We start from the raw sequence: 22853 nt of genomic DNA on the forward strand, positions 1-22853 counted from the left end.
GCACTCACGTTACCTGGGGCTGTCAGAAGTCCCTGAAGACTTCGGCTTGGGTCCCCTGTGGTGGCTCACTCCACACAGCTGCCCTCTCCAGGGGCAGGAACTTGGGAGTGGAATTCATCTGTCCCCTGACCGGCCAGGCCATGAGGCTCCTTACTCTTGCAGAGGCCTCTTTGAGGCAAAAGGGATGACCCCTCTGAGTGGCAGGGCCTGGTTTCCCAATGGGCTGGCATTGACCTTTCCTCCTGCCACTCTGTCCTTGGCAGGTCTTCCAGAACTGAGCCACTGCTTTACCCGGTGTCACTGTGGACACAGGGAGCCTGGGAGCAGGCAGGGCTCCTAGAGGAGCAGGTAGTCTCTGAGTCTGCCCTGGCGACTTCACACATGGGAGTGGGACGTGGCAGCTGGGCATTCATTGAAGCTGTCCAGGCTACAGAAGAGAGCAGTCAGAGCCAGTGATCGTAGTGCAGGGCCATTCCCCCTGAGAACTGACCAGGACGGAGTGCAGGGAGATGAGCAGAGAGGAGAACCTCGGCTCGGGGTCAGGACCAGCTGGAGGAGGACTCTGCACTGATGGTTAGAATCCGTCAGCTTTCCATTATCAGAGAGCATCACAGTCTGATGTGTCTACGGGATGCACCCAGTCCACTCTTAGTAAAGGAGGGAATTTAGGTCCTAAAGATAAAGTGAACTAGTGCACAGTCACATTACTTGTTTGTAGATGCAGAACTGGGATCCAAACCAGTATATTGTTCCTGCAGTGCAGCCCCACCCCTCACATACTCAGGATCCCCCACCCACATCCACTGCCCCACACATTGTCTGCCCCCACAGCCTTGGTTGATGTGTGTCCGCTCCTTTGCAGCTGGCGCTCCTTACAGAACTCTCCCAGAGCCGCGGCGGCGAGAGCTACAGGCCATTCAGTGGTTCCCAGAGTGGCCCTGCTTCCCACAGCATCTTCCAGAACGAGAACTTCCAGCTGCAGCTCATTCCCCCGCCTGTGACTGAGGACTGACGTCTCTCTGGGGCCTGGCCCTGAAGTCCAGAGGTGACCCTGAGGCAACTGGGGGGCCCCCTCGACTGGCTTTGCCCCCGCTGCCACCCACACTCCTAAGCAGTGGGTCCGAGGTGGAGGCTTTCTCCATGCCCACCAGCCCATGATGTTGCTGCAGCGTCACTTCACCAGACTGGTTGACTCTGTTTTGCCTGGAATGTCACATACCTCCATCCAGCTTTTGAGAAAATGTGCTTGACCTATTGGGACATTTTCCTGTCTCCCCAGAAGCCTGGAGAATAGGTGGAGCTCACGCAGAAGGCACTCGGGAGTCTGTGGTCCTCGTCTCCTCCAGCCGGCGGGGAACCTGCAGGGACTTCGGCTCCTGCTGCTGTTGGGAGCAGGGGCCAGTGTGGGCCAGGCTGCAGCATAGCTGAGACCTGCACTGGGAGCCAAGGACCTGCGGGCCAGGCATCTCCCTTCTGATGTGTTTATGTTAAAACCCATTGGAGTGTAAGATTTTCCCTTTCTAACAATAAATGCTCTGTGTTTAAGCTCTGCAGGCCTGCTGGCTGGCTGTCTAGCTCTCAGCCTGTCAAGCCATAAAGGGCACTTAGTACCACAATTCCATGTATTAAAGTCAAGGACCTTGATTGTGACACACCACCTTTATTCCAATAAGCGGCTCCCTCACGACTCATTCAGAGCAGCCAAGTGCTCCGGGGATGGGGACTGGCTGCCAGAGCAGCATTTGTACCTTTCTTGGCCCTGGGACTTTGCAGCCACTGAACCAACAATGGCAGGAGGTCACCACACGCAGACGCGGTGCTCCCTCTTCAGCAGTCGGCTCAGGGAGGATCAGGCTCTCAGGGACTGGCTGACCCTAACCAAGCCCACAGGAAGTAGATGGATAAACTAGATGCAAATTTGCTGGCCTTTAACAGACAGTAGATCCTGCTTTGACCATATGCTACTGTGATCCTGGTGGATAAGTCACTTCTCTAAGCTTCGCTTTCTCATAGAGCTGTTCTGAGGACTAAATGAAACAATGCATGCAAACACTTAGCAAACGCCCCTGAGATACCAGCTTAGCTTTTATTATACAGGCATACCTCATTTTACTGCACTTCCCTTTATTGCACTTCACAGGGTTTGTGTTTTTTACAAATTAAAGGCAAAACCTTCCCCGACTAAAAGATTATGACCTGCTCAATTGCAATACTCTATGTCAGTGCTCTGGAACCAAGCCCGCGATCCCTCCAAGGTGTCCCTCCCCCGAAACCTGGCTGCACCTGTTGCTGCCGCCTCCGGGTGGAGGTGTGCGGGGCCATCCTGGAGGAAGGGGCTGAGCATTAAGTGACCACCAACTGGATGCTGGTTGCAGCTACACGAGATAGTCTCAACCCCATTTTACAGATGAGAAAGCTGAGGCTCAGACATGGTAAGTTAACCAACGTGACACACTCAAGAAACAGCAGAGCAGGGGTCTGAACTCAAAACTGGTTCCAGAGCCAAGATGTTACCTCCCTAGATTATAGACAGAAGGTTTCTTGACGAACTTAAAATTAAGGCCAAAGGAGTTTGATATTCTCAAAGCAAACTTGGTGGTTTTTCTTTATTCTATAGTCTAAAGAGCCAAAGCAGTTTACTAGTAGCGTATCAGAGCCTCTGCTCAAATCAGGCCAGTCAACATCAACAAATCACTCCTCCAGCCCGTCTACTTCATCAGATCCCAAGAGTTCTTTAGCTTGCCATTCAGTCACAGCACCACTGAATACATTACAGCAGCTTTGCATGCAGGTCATGCCTGCCCAGGAAGACACTCGGCTGGATTTGAAGCGTTTTCCTGTCTCACCCAAGGGTAGGTGAGAAACCAACACTACCAGTAAGTGCTGGGCCCTGGAATGAGCCCCAATCCCTGCCATCGGCAGCCCTGTCACTGCCTGTCCCCTCGCGCACTAAGCACACGTTCTAGTCTGCAGTCAGTGGCGTCGGGTCCCGCTTCCAAGCAGTTCCTTAGGGGCAAAGACTGATCTGGAAATATTTCTAGACTCAGCAACAGCAGCGGTTCTGCTGACAGCGCATGGGGCTTAGTGAGGGAGCAGGCGCTCTGGGCCTGCGCCAGCCCCACTGCTGAGCTCCAGCTGCCTTTCCAGGCCTCGTGCTGGCCCCTTGGCTGTGGCGCGTGGCAAAAGGAAGGATCTGAGGGAGGGAGGTTCCAGAGGCCTCCAGCTACCATTTTGAAAGGCTAGGTACCTGGTCTGAATGTCCCTCTCATGCTGGGGGGCGGGGGGATCCCCTGAAAGGAAATCTGGGCCATGACAGGAGAGGGGAGTGGATGCTGGTGGTCAGACACAGCAGTGTCATCACAGCTTTGTCAACTGGTAAAGTCAGTAGCTGAATGGACAACCTGAGAACATGGCTACTCTCAGCTCCAGCTGAATGCCCACCTACCCGCGTCCCCCGCACACACACACACACACACACACACACACTGCACTTGCCCTGCCTCTGGCCACCAGGAGCAGAGTGGCACCCAGTTCTGCACCAGAGGCAGAACGGACTGGGGAAGGAGCCCGGGTTCCAGGCACAGCCCCACCACTGGCCACGTGTGAGCTGAGAAGGGCTGTTATTGCTTCTGAGAAATAAGGGTAGTAAAAGCCATCTGCTCCGTCTAAGTCAAGTCCAAGTGACATGTGGGAAGATGCTTTACAAAGTAACGTACGCCATCCAGAGTCTCCGGGGAAGCAGGGGAGGTGTCCGTGGAAGAGGAAAGCCGACGGGGCCCCATCAATGATGAATGCTTAGTGAATAAATAATTCAGAGGTTGGGGATGCTCTTAGAAGCCATATGCTCCTCCTCAGCTCTGCCCCGTGAAAGTGTTTTCCAACAGTGCCTCTCCAGAACAGATGCCTGTGATGTGCCCAGGGAGGCAGGAAGGGCTCAGGACCCCAGGGAGTCGGAGCCCGGCTGAGCTCCCAGAGGGCAGCCCCTCCTCCCTGGGGCGTCCTGGCCCTCTTTCTCCACCAGCCTCCTCCACACCCCAATGCTGTGAAGCCTTCCCCAGCTACCGAAGGACAGTTTGACTCACCTTATTTCCATAGGTGGGTGTCTTCCTGTCTCCTACACTCCTAAGGTCAGGAATATGTTCTGTCCACTCCATGTCCTCCAAAGCACAGTGCTTAAAACAGAATAGGAATCACCACATTTTCTTTAAAATCATTATCTTTTTAAAGTAAACTTGATGAACAGAAATGTTCACAAACCATATGTATACAGCTGGATCAATTCACGAAGTGAACTCCCATAACCAGCACCCGGATCAAACAAATAGAAATGACCAGCACCTCAGTGGTCCCCATAAATTCTCTGTTCATCATGCCCCATCCCCCACCAAGTTAAACACCATCCTGACTTCTACCAGCAAAAACAGCTTTGCCGGGGCTGGTCTCCTTCTAGGGTGGATCTAGGTGTGCAAGGGAGCCTCGGGGCCTCGGGTGCGGGGAGGGGAGCGAGACAGGTGAAGGGAGAGGCCTGAGCGGACAGGACAGGGTTTACTGCACAGGCTCGAGTTGAGGGAGTAACCGGCTGGGTTTGGAACCAGTGGCAGTCTGGGGCTCTGGCTCTGCTACTTACCTGCCGTGTATGACTGACCTACCTGACTGTACAGCTGAATTAGCTCTTGGTTGCTTCAGCCATAAGCTCACAATATTATCCCACTCTGTCTCCAGTGTCGAGTATGGCAGACAAGTTTGGGCAAAGCTTGTTACGTCCCCATCCAGACGTGTGGTGCTTCGCTGACCCATGATGCTGTGTTCTGTCATCACCTTGCAGTGACACTCCAGATCTCTTTCTTGGGCTAAGTCCCCCGGGCTTTTGCAGTAGGTGACAGGCTGCGTGTCACACAGGGCTAACCTGTCCCGCCTGGGCCCAAGCTCTGAGATCTCCCATCTCCAAACCCACAGCAGAGCTTCGGGCTAGGGTCTGAGAAAGAGTGAGAAACAAATCCTCCCCTCTCTCCAACCCCCGGGGCCAGCCTTTGCAGCCGTGGCTGGAAGTCCGGAATGGGGTCATTCCTCAGTACAGGCCAGTCAGTTCAGGACACACTCCCAGTCCAGCCTTTGCTCTGGCCCAGCAGGCACACGGGTGGCTGAGACGCTGCCCACACTGGCGGGCTCTCCATTTCCATCCCACACACTCCACCTGCACTCACCCCTGAGGACTCACCATGGCCAACATAACTTACTGGGTTTGCTTCTGACTCTAAAAGTAATAACATCAATTCGTTTTAGAAAACTAGGAAAGGTCAAAAAAGCAAACAGAAAAAAAGGACTGTAAATTCTAGGCATATTTACTTTGCCCTGCTTTTCACTTGTATTTCCGCCAAACTCCCGTACCTGCCTGGTTCCTGAAGGATTCCATTGGGGCCTCCAGCTGCCCCTCCTTGGACCCCCCGAGTCCCAAGGCCCTGTCTGCCCACAGTTCTGTGTCAGCACAGAATGGGGGTGGCACTCCAAGGGTTAAAGGCATTACCAGTTCCCAGTGATCAAACTGTAACGAGGATGAGAGGCTAAATTAAAGTTTATTGCAGAATCAAAGTGTGTGTAGTCAGCAATTGTAAGAGGCTACAATGAAATGCCTTCTAGAACTTGGCAACACAATTATGTGGAGTTAAATTAGTAGAATGCACACCGGGTCGATCAGGTTAGCTGTGTGCAGAAGTCACTTTAAAAGACAAGTTATCTTTTGGGAGTGCAGAATGAACCAGCCCTGACTGCTAGTCAAGCTGGGATTCGACAGGGTCGAAATGGTGGCCTAACCCAAGCACTGAGATATCTGCAGAAAGATGGTGTGTGAGGAGCCGGGGGAGGTGGGTGGTGGGTGTATAGAGGACAGAAAAAAGAGGGAGGAAGCCTGGAGAGCCGCCAGCCTGGGGCAAGGTGTTCGCTGGGTTAGGGATGGAACGGAACACTTGCTGCTCTCCCAGCTCATCAAGCTGCCACCTGACTCAGCCTCCAAGAACCCAGAGGGTGGGAAGGGTGGGAAGGGTGGTCCAGGAGCAGACCACACAGGCAAAGGGCCAAGACAGTGGGCTCTGGAGCCAAAGTGACTGGGTTCAAGTCCTGACTCCCACGACTCACAAGCGGTGCCATGTGGGGCAAAAATATTTACTTCACCAGGCCCCGCAGGGGGGGGGGGCAGTTGGGGGCGACCAGGCTGGCAGGGGGGGGGAGTGAGGGGTGTCCAGGCTGGCAGAGGGGGGCAGTTGGGGGTGACCAGGCCAGCGGCGGCGGGGGGCGGGGGCAGTTAGGGGCGATCAGGCAGGCAGGCAGGTGAGCAGTTAGGAGCAAGTGGTCCCAGATTGTGAGAGGGATGTCCCGGATTGGAGAGGGTGCAGGCTGGGCTGAGGGGAGCCCCCCCCCCCCCCAGCCCGTGCACAAATTTCGTGCACCGGGCCTCTAGTAATTATTAATAATACTAACTATGACATTACTATTACTAACAAAAGGATTTACTTAGCAATCCCAGTGAGGTTATGCAATAAAAGTCAACCCCAGAGTCGTTCTTTTCGGGGGTGCTGAATGTAAAAACTGAGCTCCTGGGTTTGCCAGCCTGAGGTCTGGACTGTGAGCCTTGGTGACCAAGAAGCTGCACCCCAAGGACCTGGGGTTGAACTGTGAAATGGATACAAAGCTTGAGGCTTTGTGGGAGAGAGATCCTGTTTGTGGGAGAATGTAAGTGTTGTCTGTATAATAAACCTAATGTAGCCAACAAGCAAGTTCTTACTGCAAAGGGCTCTCCGGCGACCATGGGTGTGTATTCTGGGTAACATTTACCTGCACCTCACGAAGCCTCCGTAACATTTAAATGGGATGATGATGTAAACTGCTTATTTCCTGGCACAATGTAAGCACGCAATATAAACGTCTGACATTTTACAAAGGCGAGTTTTGTTGTGTTTAGTTCACTGTGCTGTTATTTAAATCAGAACCTCTGGGAAGGGGGAACTGCGGGAAAGAATATTCCAAACTCCAAAATATCAAATGTGTGCTGGTACAAAAAAAGTTACATTTATTTTACAAGGTAGTTATTTTCCTAAAGTATTATACATAAAGGAAAGTTGAGTTGTCTGTAAGAAAACAATATAATTTTAGGAAATTACAGAATGGTCAACATTGTGCTTAAAACTTTAAAATAGAGAGATTTTAAAAAATAGCACAGTAAGTGAATATTGTAAGGTATGAACAGCCTAAAAAAGTGTGTATGAACACAATGATATGCAAGCTCCATATTAAACCTCTAGTGACGATCTGCCTTCAGACTTGTTAGAGCGCGCTGCGTCCATCTTAATAGAAAAAGGAACTCAAAGCACTGATGGAAACATGGCCCTTTCCTATGCAGTCAGCTGTCAATTATCCATAATAATGAAAGGAGCCGTGACATACAACATTTTTAAAATTCCAAAATTAATTTTGAGACGTGTCCTTGTACTAATGCTTGGATGTGAGAAACACTGACATCCCTTGAAGCACAGAACTGACAAAGTGAGAACTCCCACTCCCTTTCCCCTCCTCCTCAAGGGCAAGACGCGAATCACATACTACTTTCTAAAAAGCTTCAAATACAACTGGTCCTTAATTTTGCTCACAGCTCCTCCGGAGCGGGGAGTAGGAAAGAAGGCTGTCAAAACTGTGTTTCTCTCTTGTAGAAAGCAAAAACGTTTCAATAAAATTTTGCAAACAAGATGGAATGAATAATCAAGAGCTGACTGTATAAATATTATTTTATCTTATGCTTTTATTTCTTGCCTAGTGGTACTTATACTGCCAACTATATCTGGATATTTTGACAGCTTTCTAAATTATTTGGTTTCATCCTATTACCCAAATAGAGAAATTTGCATAAGAGGAGTTATGATCAATTCCAAAAGAACTGTGATGTTTCAAAAAGGCCAGGAAGTGGAGGTTAAGAAATAAAACCCCACCCGCAAAATAGAATCAAATCCAAAAGGTACTTCAGGACAACCTCACAGTTTGGTTCTGGTCTTAGTACTTTTATTTTGTATAGTATTACCTTGAACTATAAGTTTTTCCTTTCCAAGAAAGCAACGTGTTTTTTTTTCTTCAGGGTTTCCCTCAAAATCTCTTTTCAAAGCTTGAAAATTACAAGGGAAAAAAAAAATCTAGATTTGATGGTAAAGCTGTATTTGCTAATGTACCAACTAACTACAACCACAAAACATTTTAATTGCTTTGTCATTTCTCAGACAAGTTATGAGCATATTTGAAAATTCTAAAATAAATCTTGGTGTGATAAGAAAGCTGTATTCCACACAGCACTTATTTTGTATCTTCCTCCTAACAGCTTTTACACCAACTTTCAAAAAGCAGGAATGGGGCCAGGTTTCTTTCTACACAAGCCCAAGAGAGCAGTTTCTCCATCTACACAGCACAACCCTCTGCTCCAGGTGAGCACACCGCCAGATCCAGAATATAAAGCGTTCATCTCCCTCAATATACACGCAGTAAACAAAAGCTGAACATGAGTTTCCAATGTCTATAATACACGTTGCGGCTAAGTATTTTCTAAAGTGCCTATAAATATGCTTATACAAAAGAGCAGTATAATATCAGGATTACAGAGAAATTCTTTTATATAACATAGAACAGAACAGGCCTAGAATTTAAGTCGAAACTACACATTTTTATGTCCTTATCAGTCTTTTTTGGAATGCAAGCAGAAAGAAACAATTCTGGTTCAATCCTATATGACTCTCCGGAGAATTACTAATATTAACAGTGCTAGGACAAAAGAAATCCTTGCTTGTGCTTGTTTAGAAAAGGTTCTTTTGAGATCCAGGAGCATCTTAATATTTATAATCCAATGGAACATCTCCAATTCTATAAAACAGATAGTAGTAAGCGAACCTTAGTGCGTTTTTAATTATAAAGAGATTGTGTAAATATTTAAAGTGATATCAACCATTATTAAATCCAAAAATTTCATTAAAATCGTGGCTACTCTGAATGGCAGTTCAAGAGTTTTAAAAGTTATAGATATTTTTGATAAAGGGCCCAATGCAGAACAGCCAGCCTCGGGAATGGCCCTGTGACCATGTATTTCCATGGCTTTAAAGACCTGGTGGTTGACTTCAATTAGGTTAATGGACAGGAATGAGGAATGTGGGCCCAGAGTGGGGAAGTGGTAGGAACGGTGCCAAGAAAGAGGACCCTCATATGCATGCTGGGGAATTCAATGAGCATACCCACAGCAGTGGGGGGAGGAGGGGGAGTCAGGGTGCTATGTTGCTGTTACCAACTTGAGTACACAACTGCTGACTGCACAGCTTCTAAGCTCGCCTTCATCTGGCCACTCAATCATGGAGGCACCATGAACCCCAGGAGGCTCCGCAGATGTCGGTCCCTGAGCCACCTGGGCTGGGCTGGCCAGGCTGGGGGTGAGGGGGAGCCCCTTTCCTGGAGCTCCTCTCACCACCTTATTGGTTTGACTTGTTGAGTCCTTACATTTCAGTAAGGGGGAACCTTATGCTATATTCTCATCTAGCTTAGAAAGCTTTAGCTAACACTGTTCTTAAAGGAATCTGCATACTGTAAACCCCAGGGATGTTTGGGCACCTAAACCTAACGAGTGTTCTAGCCAATCACGTAAACTGCACATACAACTAGGAAAGCAGATTTTGCCTAATGATTGTGAAGGAAGCCAAGTGGAGGCTTCAGGGAAGAACACAACGGGCCTCTTATTTCTTAAGATACAGACTAACATAATGCAGAAGAGAGGTGCCATAATGCTGACAGAGCAGGAGGCAATGCCACCAGGGCACTCCCGGATAGTTAGGACATCAGACATAGTTTTCCATCTCCAACTTGGATAGTTCTGGTTTCACTAGGCTGAATGTTAAATTTCCTGGATTCTTAACTATGCCTCCCAGAGAGAAGCTTTGGAGAAATGGCAGATAAGCAACTCACACAAGAACAGCTGGTATAAATGGAGATGGGAGGAGAATTCTGAAGAAAGCTAAATAAGAAAAAGTTATTCACTATTTTGTGTGTGAGAAAAGAGAACACGTAAAACAGACCATTAATATTACTGTAGTAAAGTGAATGAATATCACACAAAATATTTTCTCCTGACTTAGCAGTGAACTACTTCAACTGCGTTTGCATTTGCATAAAAACCCATGCATCATAATGAATTCTAATCCATTTCCCACCTAAGCCATTCTAAAGCTTCATACAACCAAATGAAGCAGAATTCATCAAACCTATTAGATTCATTCCTAATCCCTAAAGGACTGCTGTCTTTAGCATTTCCATGCTAACTAAAACTATTACTGATAGTTTCTTAAGACATCAGATGTGGCTGCTTCCTAAATATAAAACCTATATAACTTCCTAAAAGTTTTTCCCAGATTTGAAGAACAATTAAGAAAAGCAGGGAAATGTTGGGAAACCCACCCAAGAGACCATCTCAAATGCTACAACACAGTCCCCAGCTACAAGCCAAGTACATCTCTCCTTCCCCTGGGTTCCCAGAGAATTCTGGGTAATGTGACCTGCATGTATTATCTCCACTATTGGACTGTGGTTCCCTTCATGTGGGGAGTCAGGTCTTATTCATTCTGTATCCCCACAGCACCCTGCAGAGTGTAGGCACTCAGCTAAAGCTGGATTGAGCATGAAACTGAAGATGTCATCTCTACTTAATGAAGGTCTAGCTCAGCCCCAGATCATGGAGGGTTGTGCAGACACTGATCACAGCTAGGGGCTGAGCTGGCCCCCAGTGCCCTCCTGGAAGTAAGCCAGGCACTGGCCCTGCCCCATGCAGGTGGTGGGGAGAGGAAAGGGACAGAATCGCATCTACCAGGACCCAGCCTTTTCCCCTCACGAGAGCCGATTCCCACACGGGACTTGCAGGGCAGTGGGGGTGCCTGTCAGCGTGCCAAAAGGAATGCCAACCGTTTCTCTTGAAGAACTGGGGATTTAGAAAACACTGTCTCCTCCACTCCGGGTAGCTCTCGACCTGGTCCACGATCCTCTGTGATCAACACATCATCGCTTACAAAGTTCCCAGTGAAATTAAGGCTGGGTCACAATTCGTGACACCAGATGCTACATAGAAAGTAAGTCAAGATACAAAAGAAAAGAAATATCTTAGTTATAAGACTAATTTAAGAGTTTAGCTAATCAGCAGACCACTGAACTGCTACAGTTGTTAGGGGTAGAAAATACCAACTGCACTGGCAAAAGGGTCCATCCAACAAAAGTACAAAGCACAGCCTGGACCAGAGGACGCGGCTTCCTGCCCTGACTCACACGGTGGTTTCTATCGTCTCGATGACCTCCAGATCCGACTGCGACGGGGAGAGAAGGGTGCAGTCGTCCGGCTCCCAGCTGCTCTCTGGACTGTAGTCTTCCTCTGAGCTCAATTCGGCTCCTTCCTCTGTGTCCTCATCACACGATTCCACGTAGTGAGCCCCGACGGCATTGATCCCAGAGTCCTCAGAACTTGAGGGAGAAGAGCAGTGATCTATTTTTGGTGTATTGCTCTCTTTTGAAATTAAGGCATCGTGTGCAGAGACCTCCTGAGGGCTCATTTTGTGGGAATGTGGTGCCGGCTGCTTCTGCACATAACACATCTTCCCATTAATACATTTAACCTGATAGTTGTCAATAAAGAGGTCTGAGATCATACAGTACCTTGGTGAATCAGGCGGGAGGGGAGGCTGGAAGACAGATGCAAATTTCAGAAAGTGTTCGGTGAGAGAGACTGAGATCTGGATGGTGTTGGTGGGTTCCCGGGGCTTCACAGGAATCTCGGTGCTGGGGAGCTGCTCCACGGGGGTCATAGGCTGGTACACGTACTTGCCTGTGGGGGACACAAAAGGGCAGCGGAAACCTGAGATTACTACACAAACCACAGCAATGCAGCACGACGGCTTCTTTCCAAGGACTATGGTCTTAAACATATTTCAATGATATCTCAAAAGAAATCAGTAATAGAGTCATTCCACATTGTTGTAATCAATTAAAAACAGACCATGATACACAACATCATGGTATTTTCATCTAAAAAGCTCAACACAGCCCTGACCGGTTTGGCTCAGTGGATAGAGCGTCGGCCTGCGGACTCAAGGGTCCCAGGTTCGATTCCGGTCAAGGGCATGTACCTTGGTTGTGGGCACGTCCCCAGTGGGGTGTGTGCAAGAGGCAGCTGATTGATGTTTCTCTCTCATCGATGTTTCTAACTCTCTCTCCTTCTCCCTTCCTCTCTGTAAAAAATCAATAAAATATTTTTTTAAATAAAAAACTCAACACACTTTACACATCTTATATTTGAGTCCTTATAATGCTTCTGAAATGGGTGGGTGGATACTATAATCTTTATTTTATGGACAGCTTTAAATGATTTACCCTTCATACCAGATAGAATAAAGAATGTCCATGACATAGTATAGTAAAAACACAAGTTGTAAAAAAGTATAATATATGATAAAATTAAAATCCCACTGTTATATTTAATAACTAGATGTTAATATATATATATTTATAAACTGGGGATAATACACCAATTTGTTATCAGGATTGCAGAAGACTCTGAAGTTAGGTTTCTGTGTTTTAATCAGAATACACATACATACATATATATTTAAAAGTGATGGCCTATAGGACTGTGCTGGCCACCCCAATGGCTGGGGGAAGGTGTAGGATATGAAACAAACTCTTTCAAACCAAAGCTCATCAGTGTCCTAAGTAGGAGATGTTCTCAATGACACCAACTCCACTGGCACAAAGCAACCTAAGCCAAGTAGCAGCAAAGGAACAGCCGGCGCAGGGGGCAGGCAACCTGCTGGGTGTTTCTAGGAAACCAAGAAGCCCATCTCCACGTCTTCCCCACAGCTTCAACCTTCCGTGTTCCTCATGGAAGTGAAACCTAAATGGATCTGTTCCTGATGTGTCTTCAGCCTTCTCTTTGATTTCATTCAACATTTAGCAAAGCGCTGCTAATGAAACTAGATAGAGATGAAAATCACCCAGGCTATGAGTTTAAAACGATTTCAAAATAGAAATCTGGAAGAAAAAAACAAAACAGAAAAACCCAGAGACAGTAGCCACAATTACGGGCACCCTCTCGGGTGTTTCCTACCGTGGCTGATTTATCCGTCAGTCCACACCTCCTGCACACATTTATGACAGGCTTTACACCGCAGCGCTATCGGCATTTTTACTCTGTATGTGGGGGCTGTCCTGTGCACCCGTGGCCTCTACCCACTAGAGGCCAGTGGCACCTCCTCGCCAGGCTGGATAGTCAAATGTCTCCACGCACTGTCACCTACCCCTGGGAGGCACAGCTCCCCGGGGAGAACCTCTGGTGTGTGACACCCTCACTGTGTATGACTCTGCTGCTGCTCCTGTTTTGTTTCTTGGTCAGATTGAGAAGTCTAGGATAGGAATCGCATTTAGACCACAAACTACCTTAGATTGCTGAAAGAAGGTAATTAAGCAGAATAGCAATTACAGATCAGAAATGTGAGCAGCAAACAAAGCCAGAAAACAGTGCAACATCAGTAATCTATTAGATCAATCAAGCCTGCCTATATTTTTTGCTTCTGTTTCTTAACTTCTGTAAAAAAATTAAATAAATAAAAGTAGGCTTAGATGCCACCATTTCTTTGTAACTAAATTACCTTAACATATATTCAGCCTCATTCTGGAGTAACACATGGAAAAGATACACTGAAAATGTTAAGCCTTTCTATTCCCAGGTCACTTCCAAGCCAGGACATATATCATGCAAACCCTATGGGTTGATAAAAATACAAGTGAGAAGAACCTGCCATACCTGATTGGGAAACTATGTTTAACATATACCAGGTATCTTCATTTCTCTATTCCCTGCTTGTCAGGCAAAGTTAGACCAGGTAAGAGCTAACAGTTGGCATGGTGGGACCTCTGTCTCCAAGTATTATAAACGAGCTCATCAGCTGAAGGGACAAAAGGTGGACTCTGCAATCCGCCAGCCCCAGGATTAGAGGACATTTCCAGGCAGGGGGCAGAGAAGGGACTTGGAGAACTTGGGGACGACTCCCCTCTGTCCAGAGCGTAGTGAACAACCCAGAGGAGGTTTGGCCTCTCCTGTTCTAGTGGCACAGTGACTATGGAGTTCAGGAAGCTGTGGATGGCAGGCACTCAAGAAATGCTGGTTGCAGAATGCTAATTAAGTCCATTCCAGCCCAGTGACCTCTGGTTTAGTGACCTACTTGTCACAGCCTTAGGAGGTTCCTGGCAATTGATCCCCAGACCCAGAGGGGTCAGGGTTCTACTTAGTCCAAAGACAGAAGCAATCGTGAAGCCTGACTTTGGAACATCTCTAACCACCCTCACCTCATCTCTTAACCCCCCTGACCACCGCCTTTGTGCTTCTTCATAATTAATGTCTTGGCTTTTCTCTTCTTCTTGATTCTTCTACCTCTTTCTTTCTCTAACCCTCTTTCCTCCAAAGCTCTATTTTTCTTCCTTGAAGTGTAGTAAAGAAAGAAGAGCAGCTGGGAGAGGAAAATGAATACTGCATTTCAGACTAATTTCCTTCCACAAGTTACACCTATTGAAGGAGCTTACTCAGAGCTGGGGAGACAGCCTGCTATCTGGCGATATGGGATACATATGCAAAGAGGAGAGCAAAGAAGAAAATTGGTAAATATGGCCAGATGAGAAACAAAGTTCAGTAAACATCTTTCAACTATTATTCTATAATACTACTAAAGGCCCTGTGCACAGATTCATGCACCAGTGGGGTCCCTCGGCCTGGCATTCGGGATTGGGCTGAAACCGGCTCTCCAACATCCCCTGAGGGTTCCTGGATTGAGAGAGGGCAGTTCTCAGGCTCCCTCCTCCCTGGTTCTGGGTGCGTCACCCAAGAACCGCAGCTGCCAAGTCACTGCAGCTTGGCAGCTCCTGCATTGAGCATCTGCCCCCTTGTGGTCAGTGTGCATCATAGCTACTGGTTGAATGGTCAAATGGTCAGATGGTTGCTTAGGCTTTTATATACTATATAGATACTGTTTGATTTGCTTGTAAACACCTAAGTAATAAAATAAAACAAACTCATCAAGGATTTAGTTTTGTAAAGAGTTCAGAGGGGTTGGTACATTGCTCTGATCCCTAGCAATTTCTCCCCTCTGTACACTATGCTGTGAATCCATATTCACAATGATAGCCCTAAAGCATCACAAGATCCTGAATTAGCAGAGAGATTCAATTATGTCCACTCTACTGTACTAAGAGAATAAAAGGAACTGACACACTTCAACAATAGCAAGGACTGAAACAAAAGGGTTTCTGGACACCTAGCTGCTATACTCTATTCTCTAAACAATCTTCTTAACTGAGAACTTACTACATAATTTAAAGCAATAGATGTATGAGAACTTTTAAAACTTAAATCTCTAAATGGAAAAGATACTGAGAGATTCAGGGCTTAGAGAAGAGCAAAGCAGAGGTAGAGTAAAAGAAGGGTCTAGATACAATATGATCCATCAATTCCACTTCTAGTAATAAGTCCAAAAGAACTGAAGTGGGGTCCAGAAAGCTACAATTACACCATGTTCACAGCAACGTTATTCACAAAAGCCAAAAGGTGGAAGCAACTCAAGTGCCCATGATGAATGGATAAACAAGATTTGGTATATACATACAATGAAATATTATTGAGCCTTAAAGCATAAGAAATCCATACTACAACACTGATGAACCTTGAGGACATTATGCTAAGTAAAAAAAGCCAGTCACAAAAAGACAAATACTATATGATTCCACTTACAGGAGGCACTTAGAGTAATCAAACTCATAGAATAGAATGGTGTTTTCCAGGGTCTTGGGGGTAAGAAGAAAGTGGTAGTTCTTAAATAATGGGTATTGAGTTTCAGTTCTCGTGATGGATGGTGGTGATAGTAGCACAACAATATGAATGTAGTTAATACCTCTGAACTATACACTGAAAAATTATTATGATGGTAAATTTTATGTTATGTGTATTTACCACAGTTTTTAAACTTAAAAAATTAATTAGTATAATTTACTATATTAACAGACTGGAAGGAAAACTCCATATGCTCCAGAATATACTGGGTGAGGGGAAAGTAGGCTTACAGTTGTAAGTACATGAAGGAGTTTATTCTTGTACTAGAGGCCCAGTGCATGAAATTTGTGCATGGAGGGAGGGGTGTCCCTCAGCCCAGCCTGTACCCTCTCCAATCTGGGACCCCTCCAGGGATGTCCGACTGCCCTCTCATAATCCAGGACTGCTGGCTCCCAACTGCTCACCTGCCTGCCTTCCTGATTGCCCCTAACCGCTTCTGCCTGCCAGCCTGATCACCCCCTAACCACTCCCCTGCCAGCCTGATTGATGCCTAACTGCTCCCCTGCCAGCCTGTTTGCCCCTAACTGCCCTCCCCTGCAGGCCTGGTCACCCCCAACTTCTCTCCCTTGGTCACGGCTTGGTCACCCCTAACTGCCTCCCTGCAGGCTTGATCGCCCTCAACTGTCCTCCCTTGCAGGCCTGGTCCCTCCAACTGCCCTCCCCTGCTGGCCATCTTGTGGCGGCCATCGTGTGTCCACATGGGGGCAGCCATCTTGTGTGTTGGAGTGATGGTCAATCTGCATATTACTCTTTTATTAGATAGGATAGAGGCCTGGTGTATGGGTTGGGGCCAGCTGGTTTGTCCTGAAGGGTGTCCCAGATCAGGGTAGGGGTTCCCTTGGGGCGTGGGGCAGCCTGGGCAAGGGGTCTGTGGTGGTTAGCAGGCTGGCCATGTGCCCCGGCATCCCAAGTGGAGGCCCTGGTATCTGGGGTTTATTTATCTTCTATAATTGAAACTTTATAGCCTGGAGCGGAGCCAAGCCTTCTGCGGCAGCCATTTCTGTTGGGACTTATGTATCTTCTATAATTGAGACTTTGTAGCCTTAAGCGGAGGCCTGGGCCGGCCAGGGTGTGCGGAAAGCTTGGCTTCCTCCATTGCCAGGGGCAACCCTAGCCTCCTGCTCTTTCTAGCTCCGTGGTTGCCGCCATTTCTGTTTGGATTTATGTATCTTCTATCATTGAAACTTTGTAGCTTGAGTGGAGGCCTAGGCCGGCAAGGGCAGGCAGAAAGCTTGGCTTCCTCCAATGCTGGGGAAACCTAAGCCTCTCTCCTGCTCTCTGTGGCCATAGCCATCTTGGTTGGGTTTATTTGCATATTTGCTCCTGATTGGCTGGTGGGCATGGCTTGTGGGTGTGGCTTGTGGGTGTAGTGGAGTGATGGTTAATTTGCATATTGCTTTTATTGTATAGTATTATTTATTAATTATTGTATTATTTTCCACACAGACAACTATAAACCTATTTTTGCCCCACATGTATAAAGAATTCTTATAACTCAGTAACAAACAAACCCAATTTTTTTTTAAAAGGGGTGTGTCTATACAAGGGCAACCTGAGGGATCCTGTAGTGATGGAAATGTTCTGTGACTTGACTGTGTCACTGTCAGTATCTTGGTTATGATACTGTACTATTATTTTGCAACTATAGTTGCCTTTGGATATTTATCTGAAGAAAACAAAAACAATAACTCAAAAGAATATATGCTCATTGTAGCATTATTTACAATAACCAGGATATGGAAACAACCTAGGTGCCCATGGATGAATGAATGGATGAAGAAAATGTAATGTATGTACCCAATGGAATATTATTCAACCATAAAAAGAATGAACTATTGCCATCTGTGACATGGGTGGACTTGAGGCATTATGCTAAGTGAAATAATTCAGACAGAGAAAGACAGATACCATATGATCTCACTTATATGTGGAATGAATCTAAAAAAACAACAAGCTCATAGATACAGAAAACAGATTGGTGATTGTTCAAGCTAGAGGGTGGGGCGTGGATGGAATGGGTGAAGGAAGTCAAAAGGCACAAACTCCCAGTTATAAAATAAATAAGTCATGGAATGGAATGTACAGCATGGCAAATAATGGTTAATAATGCTGTATTGCATATTTAAAAACTGCTAAGAGACTAAATCTTGAAAGTCCTCATCACAAGAAAAATTCTGAAACTATATATGGAGACAAATGTTAACTTATGGTCATCATTCTGCAATACATACAAATACCAGATCATTATATTGTACACCTCAAACTAATATAATGTGGTATGTCAAATATACTACAATAAAAAACTGCATTTTAAAAAAAAATAAAATATATAATTTAAAACAATAAGGAAAAAAACCATAGAAGTGATTTGTTCCTTTTTTGAGCATTTTATCAGAAGGTACATACTACTGATATAGCTCATTACAGATGATTTTAACTTTGAACAATGTTTAATGTGGTATATACGTCTAGGTATTTCCACTGTAAAGTTAGTGGAATAATTTCTCTTTGAAATTATTAAGTATCGTGTGAGGAGATATTTTAAAACTATGAAAATATCCTGCTTCTTATCAGACCTTCACCACTAATTTCAGCATGCCTACGTGGATCTGGGCTGCAGCCATCACTGCTCTGGTTTGTGCCAGTGATTTTTCACTTCCATCATTCCTTCTATATTTATTCATTAGTATTCTAGGTAAGCAAGAGCTATTCCTTCTCTCTTATTTATTTATTTATTTATTTATTTATTTATTTAAACGTAATTCAAGCTCACAGATATGTATTCTATTCTATGAATTGTAATCCATTACTATCATTTTTTGTGTGGCTCAAATTGTCCCAGATTTAGCCCTTGGGAGCTCCTTCAAGTTAACACGTGTCCTTCAACATGCCCCCATTTGTTTTTTGAAGACAACCTTACTTTCTGGCACCATAAGATATTACTGGCTTATCTTGTACTGCCCCTTGCCCCCAGGACAGGAATCTGCCATTTCTCCAAGGATCCCTAGTTCCTTCTCTTAAGAACTTACACACATTCTTAAGCTTGTTCTCAAAAATATTCCTGTCAAGTAGAATCTTAGTTTGCTAATGACTCTTTCAATCACTTACAAAACTCATCCATAGGAAAATGAAGACTTGATCTCATTACAGTACTTACCATCCATTTAAAAAATAATGTAACATTTAAGGTAAACTTCATAAACCCATTAATTTATGTGGAATCTTTTTAAAAGGAGCTAAAATTGTGTTCTCAATAATGAAACAGATTATACAACATTGACTAAAATCACAAAAACCATTTGTGTTCAGTAAGTGAAAAATGTATTTCATCCATCTTGTTTCTTTTCAGGGAACCTGGTTCAACACTCTCAGCTGTTTCTCAACTAAAGACCAGTCAAAATCACTAAATAAGTAACTTCCACTATTCTTTTAAATCCTGGTTCATAATTTTTCTAATTGTTCTTCCCCTTTGGTTTGTGAGACACTGAAAAAGATTTATGTTCTCATCCTAGTTCTTTGGTTAAAAAAAAAAAAAAAAAAAAGAACAGAAGAGTTAATTACTTTCACCAGCTCATTTAACAAGACAGGAGTCAGTTCTAGGACCCGGGCCCTGTGGTGGCCTGTGTTCTTTCTTCACGAGGATACTCATTACTTAATTAATAAGGTTTGGATAATGTTCTTAATTTACAATGACATTCTCTGCCATTAAGTTCAGTTAATATTCCAATTTATAACAGTGTAAATACACAGCAGATATATTTCTATGAAGGAGTTCCTTTTGGTTGTAGAGCAGAGCAAAGAGGAGAGAAAAAGAGCACAAATAAATATAGAAAATAATTTATATGCCCGGTTAAAGTTACTGTATGCACTTTGCTAAATTATTTACTTTTAGGATCAGTTGTGCATTTTGATTCTTTAAAAAGACCACTTGGGGGCAAATGAGCTTTTTACTTTTACAGATAGTTTTATGACTGTTAAATGTGTCCTCCTGACACAGGAAATACACTGCTTGCAGGGAATGCAAAGTGATTTTAAAATTAGCCTGAGCAAAATATAATTATAAAGGTAAATCTACTGGAAATAAAATTGAGTGGCCTAAGGGAAACTGCATCACAGTTCAGTTCTTTGATTTTAGTGAATCACACTTAGTTTATTTTATTCCCAAGGCATTCAATTATGTTAAAAGTTATGTTAAATATTCTTATTCAGCTGTTTCTGTGCATTATTTACTAAGTTGAATAGCAGTTCACAAACTAAAAGCAAAAGAACATAATCGTATTCTTTTTTGTGTGGCCTTAATCCTCCACCTTCCGCCACTGGCAATCAATATACCAATATGTTTTTACTTTGATCTACGAGAACATTGAAGTTCATATATTGCCCAATATGTTGAAGTCCCCAATCAGAAATTTATGAAAGATCCTAGAATTTTCTTTTTTCAAATTTTATAACCTCTTTAGTGTAGTGGAACATATTAATGTAAAGCAAAGCCCTAATGAGACAGAAAATCAGAAGCACGGTTTATTTACTCATTTACCAAATACCTATTGAATATCTACCATGTTTATACTAAATCAGATGCTATTGGGAAATAAAAAGAAGTACAATATGTAGTCATGCTTCAAGGCACTTCCAGTCAAACTGGAGGTGGAAGATAAAAAAAAAAAAAGAGTAAAAATAAACAAGAGTTGTGTAAACTATTTTATTTAATAAAAGGGTAATATGCAAATAGACCAAACTGAGGAACAATCAAACAACCAGTCACTATGATGTGCACTGACCACCAGGGGGCAGATTCTCAACGCAGGAGCTGTCCCCTGATGGTCAGTGCGCTCCCACAGGGGGAGGTCCGCTCAGCCACAAGCCAGGCTGACAGCTGCGAGCACAGCAGTGGTGGCGGGAGCCTCTCCCGCCTCCTTAACAGCACTAAGAATGTCCGATTGTGGCTTAGGCCCACTCCATGTGGGCAGCGGGCCTAAGCCGTCAGTCAGACATCCCCCAAGGGTTCCCAGGCTGCCAGAGGGATGTCAGACTGCCAGCTTAGGCCCGATTCCCCGGGGAGCAGGCCTAAGCCAGCAGGTGGACATCCCCTGAGGGGTCCCAGACTGCAAGAGGATGTAGGCTGGGCTGAGGGACAGTCCCCCCACCCGAGTGCACAAATTTTCGTGCACCGGGCCTCTAGTCCTATATAATAAAAGCCTAATATGCAAATCGACTGAACTGCTGAACGACCTATGGAATAACCAGTTGCTATGATGCCCACTGACCACCAGGGGGCAGATGCTCAATCCAAGAGCTGCCCCCAGCCCGCAGGCCCCAGGCCAGCCATGGTGGGTGCCAGCAGGGGCTCCCCCGACCGCCCCACCAGTTTCCCCACAGGTCAGCCCTGATCGCCAGCCAGGCCTAGGAACCCTACCCATGCACGAATTTCGTGCAACAGGCCTATGGTAAGAAAATAAACAAGAGCATTCACCAAGCAGTGGAATAGGATTCCAGGCTTCAATAAAGGATTTTACATGACTATTACAAGATATGGACCTGTGGAGTAGCAAGCAGAACTACACCGGACCAGTTTCAGAGCAGGAATATGTCAGTTTGGCATGTGGGGCTCAAAGAGTCGACCAAGAGAGCAAAGGAGGATGAAGTTTGTCAGGAAGATGGAGGCTGGCTGGGGCTCAGAATTTGAGGCCAATGTGCTCATGTTTTGGTAATAATGGAGAACCAATGAAGATTTCTGAAGAGGCAAGTGATAACAAAGGAGGATTTTAGAGAATTCAGTCTGGTAAAGATGTGCAGATGGACTGGAAAGAGAAGGTGGGGGTTAAGAGCAGGCTGTTACGGAGTTTTGAGCATCATATTCTAGTTTAAAGTTACATGGCTGGGTATGGAAAGAAACACAGGAGACGTTTCTAGAAAGGTGGCAGATCTTGGGGGTTAAGAGCAAGGAGAAGGGAGTCAAATGCACCTGGATTTGAATCCCAACTCTGCTACTTACTAGCAATCTGATCTTTATCAAACTGTTAATATTCCTATGTTTTCCATTTCCTCAGTGTAAAATGGTTAGTGACAGCTGCCTTTTAAAGCATTACCTCAATGTCTGGTACACTGTAGACATTCTATTGTTGGTGCTAATATGATAGGAGCTGCCTGGAGGTCTTCAAGCCACTCTGGAGGCTTCCCTGATCGCCACTGGCCAGCCCTACCCAGCTCGTCACTTCTAGTCCTGAGTCTCGGAAATGCCCGGCATACACCCAGTTCCTGATTCAGCACAGCCTGTGAACTTCTCTCTGACTACAATTCTCTGCCATTCCACCTTCATCATCAAGCCCCCAAATCCTACAATCTGCTTTTATCTTTTTCCAAACCAATATTTACTGATCCTCAATTATGTCCCAGGCACTGAGCTAGGGACATGGGGTTAAAATAGCAAGCCGACAGACCACGTGCCTACCTTATGAAGCTTACACTCTTGAAGGGAATATACAGGCTGGGTCAAAAGTAGGCTTACAGTTGTGAGTACGCAAAACAGAGTTTATTCTTGTATTATTATTTATTAATTACTAGAGTCCCAATGCACGAAATTCGTGCATGGGAGGGGGGGCGGTTCCCTCAGCCTGGCCTGTGCCCTCTCGCAATCCGGGAGCCCTTGGGGGATGTTTAAACTGGCAGTTGGACATCCCTCTCACAATCTGGGACCGCTCGCCCCTAACCGCTCACCTGCCTGCCTGCTCACCCCTAACCGCCTGCCTGCTCACCCCTAACCACTTGCCTGCCTGCCTGCTCACTCCTAATCGCTCGCCTACCAGCCTGCTCAGTGTGCGTCATAGCAGCCAGTCATTCTGGTCATTCCAGTAGTTCCACCATAAAGGTCACTTAGGCTTTTATATATATATATATATATATATATATATATATATATATATAT

General features: G+C 45.5%; 2 protein-coding genes across 3 annotated transcripts in view; one reads left to right on the plus strand and one right to left on the minus strand.

The window, feature by feature from the left end:
- Positions 1-1641, plus strand: part of VPS8 (VPS8 subunit of CORVET complex) — a 246690-nt gene extending 245049 nt beyond the window's left edge. The window contains exon 47 of the mRNA XM_054713802.1: positions 863-1641. Within this exon, the coding sequence (XP_054569777.1) occupies positions 863-1012 (150 nt within the window). The 3' untranslated portion in view covers positions 1013-1641. The remainder of the gene's footprint in view (positions 1-862) is intronic.
- Positions 1-22853, minus strand: part of C3H3orf70 (chromosome 3 C3orf70 homolog) — a 111087-nt gene that overhangs the window by 45980 nt on the left and 42254 nt on the right. Inside the window, exon 2 of one of the 2 annotated variants that reach the window (XM_054713804.1) lies at positions 11326-11878. In XM_054713804.1, the coding sequence (XP_054569779.1) occupies positions 11326-11878 (553 nt within the window). Of the gene's footprint in view, positions 1-7040; positions 11879-22853 lie in introns of those variants that run through there. The other variant, XM_008157551.3, reaches the window with a different exon arrangement.

The sequence above is a fragment of the Eptesicus fuscus genome, chromosome 3, assembly GCF_027574615.1.
Source record: "Eptesicus fuscus isolate TK198812 chromosome 3, DD_ASM_mEF_20220401, whole genome shotgun sequence".
Taxonomy (NCBI): Eukaryota; Metazoa; Chordata; class Mammalia; order Chiroptera; family Vespertilionidae; genus Eptesicus; species Eptesicus fuscus.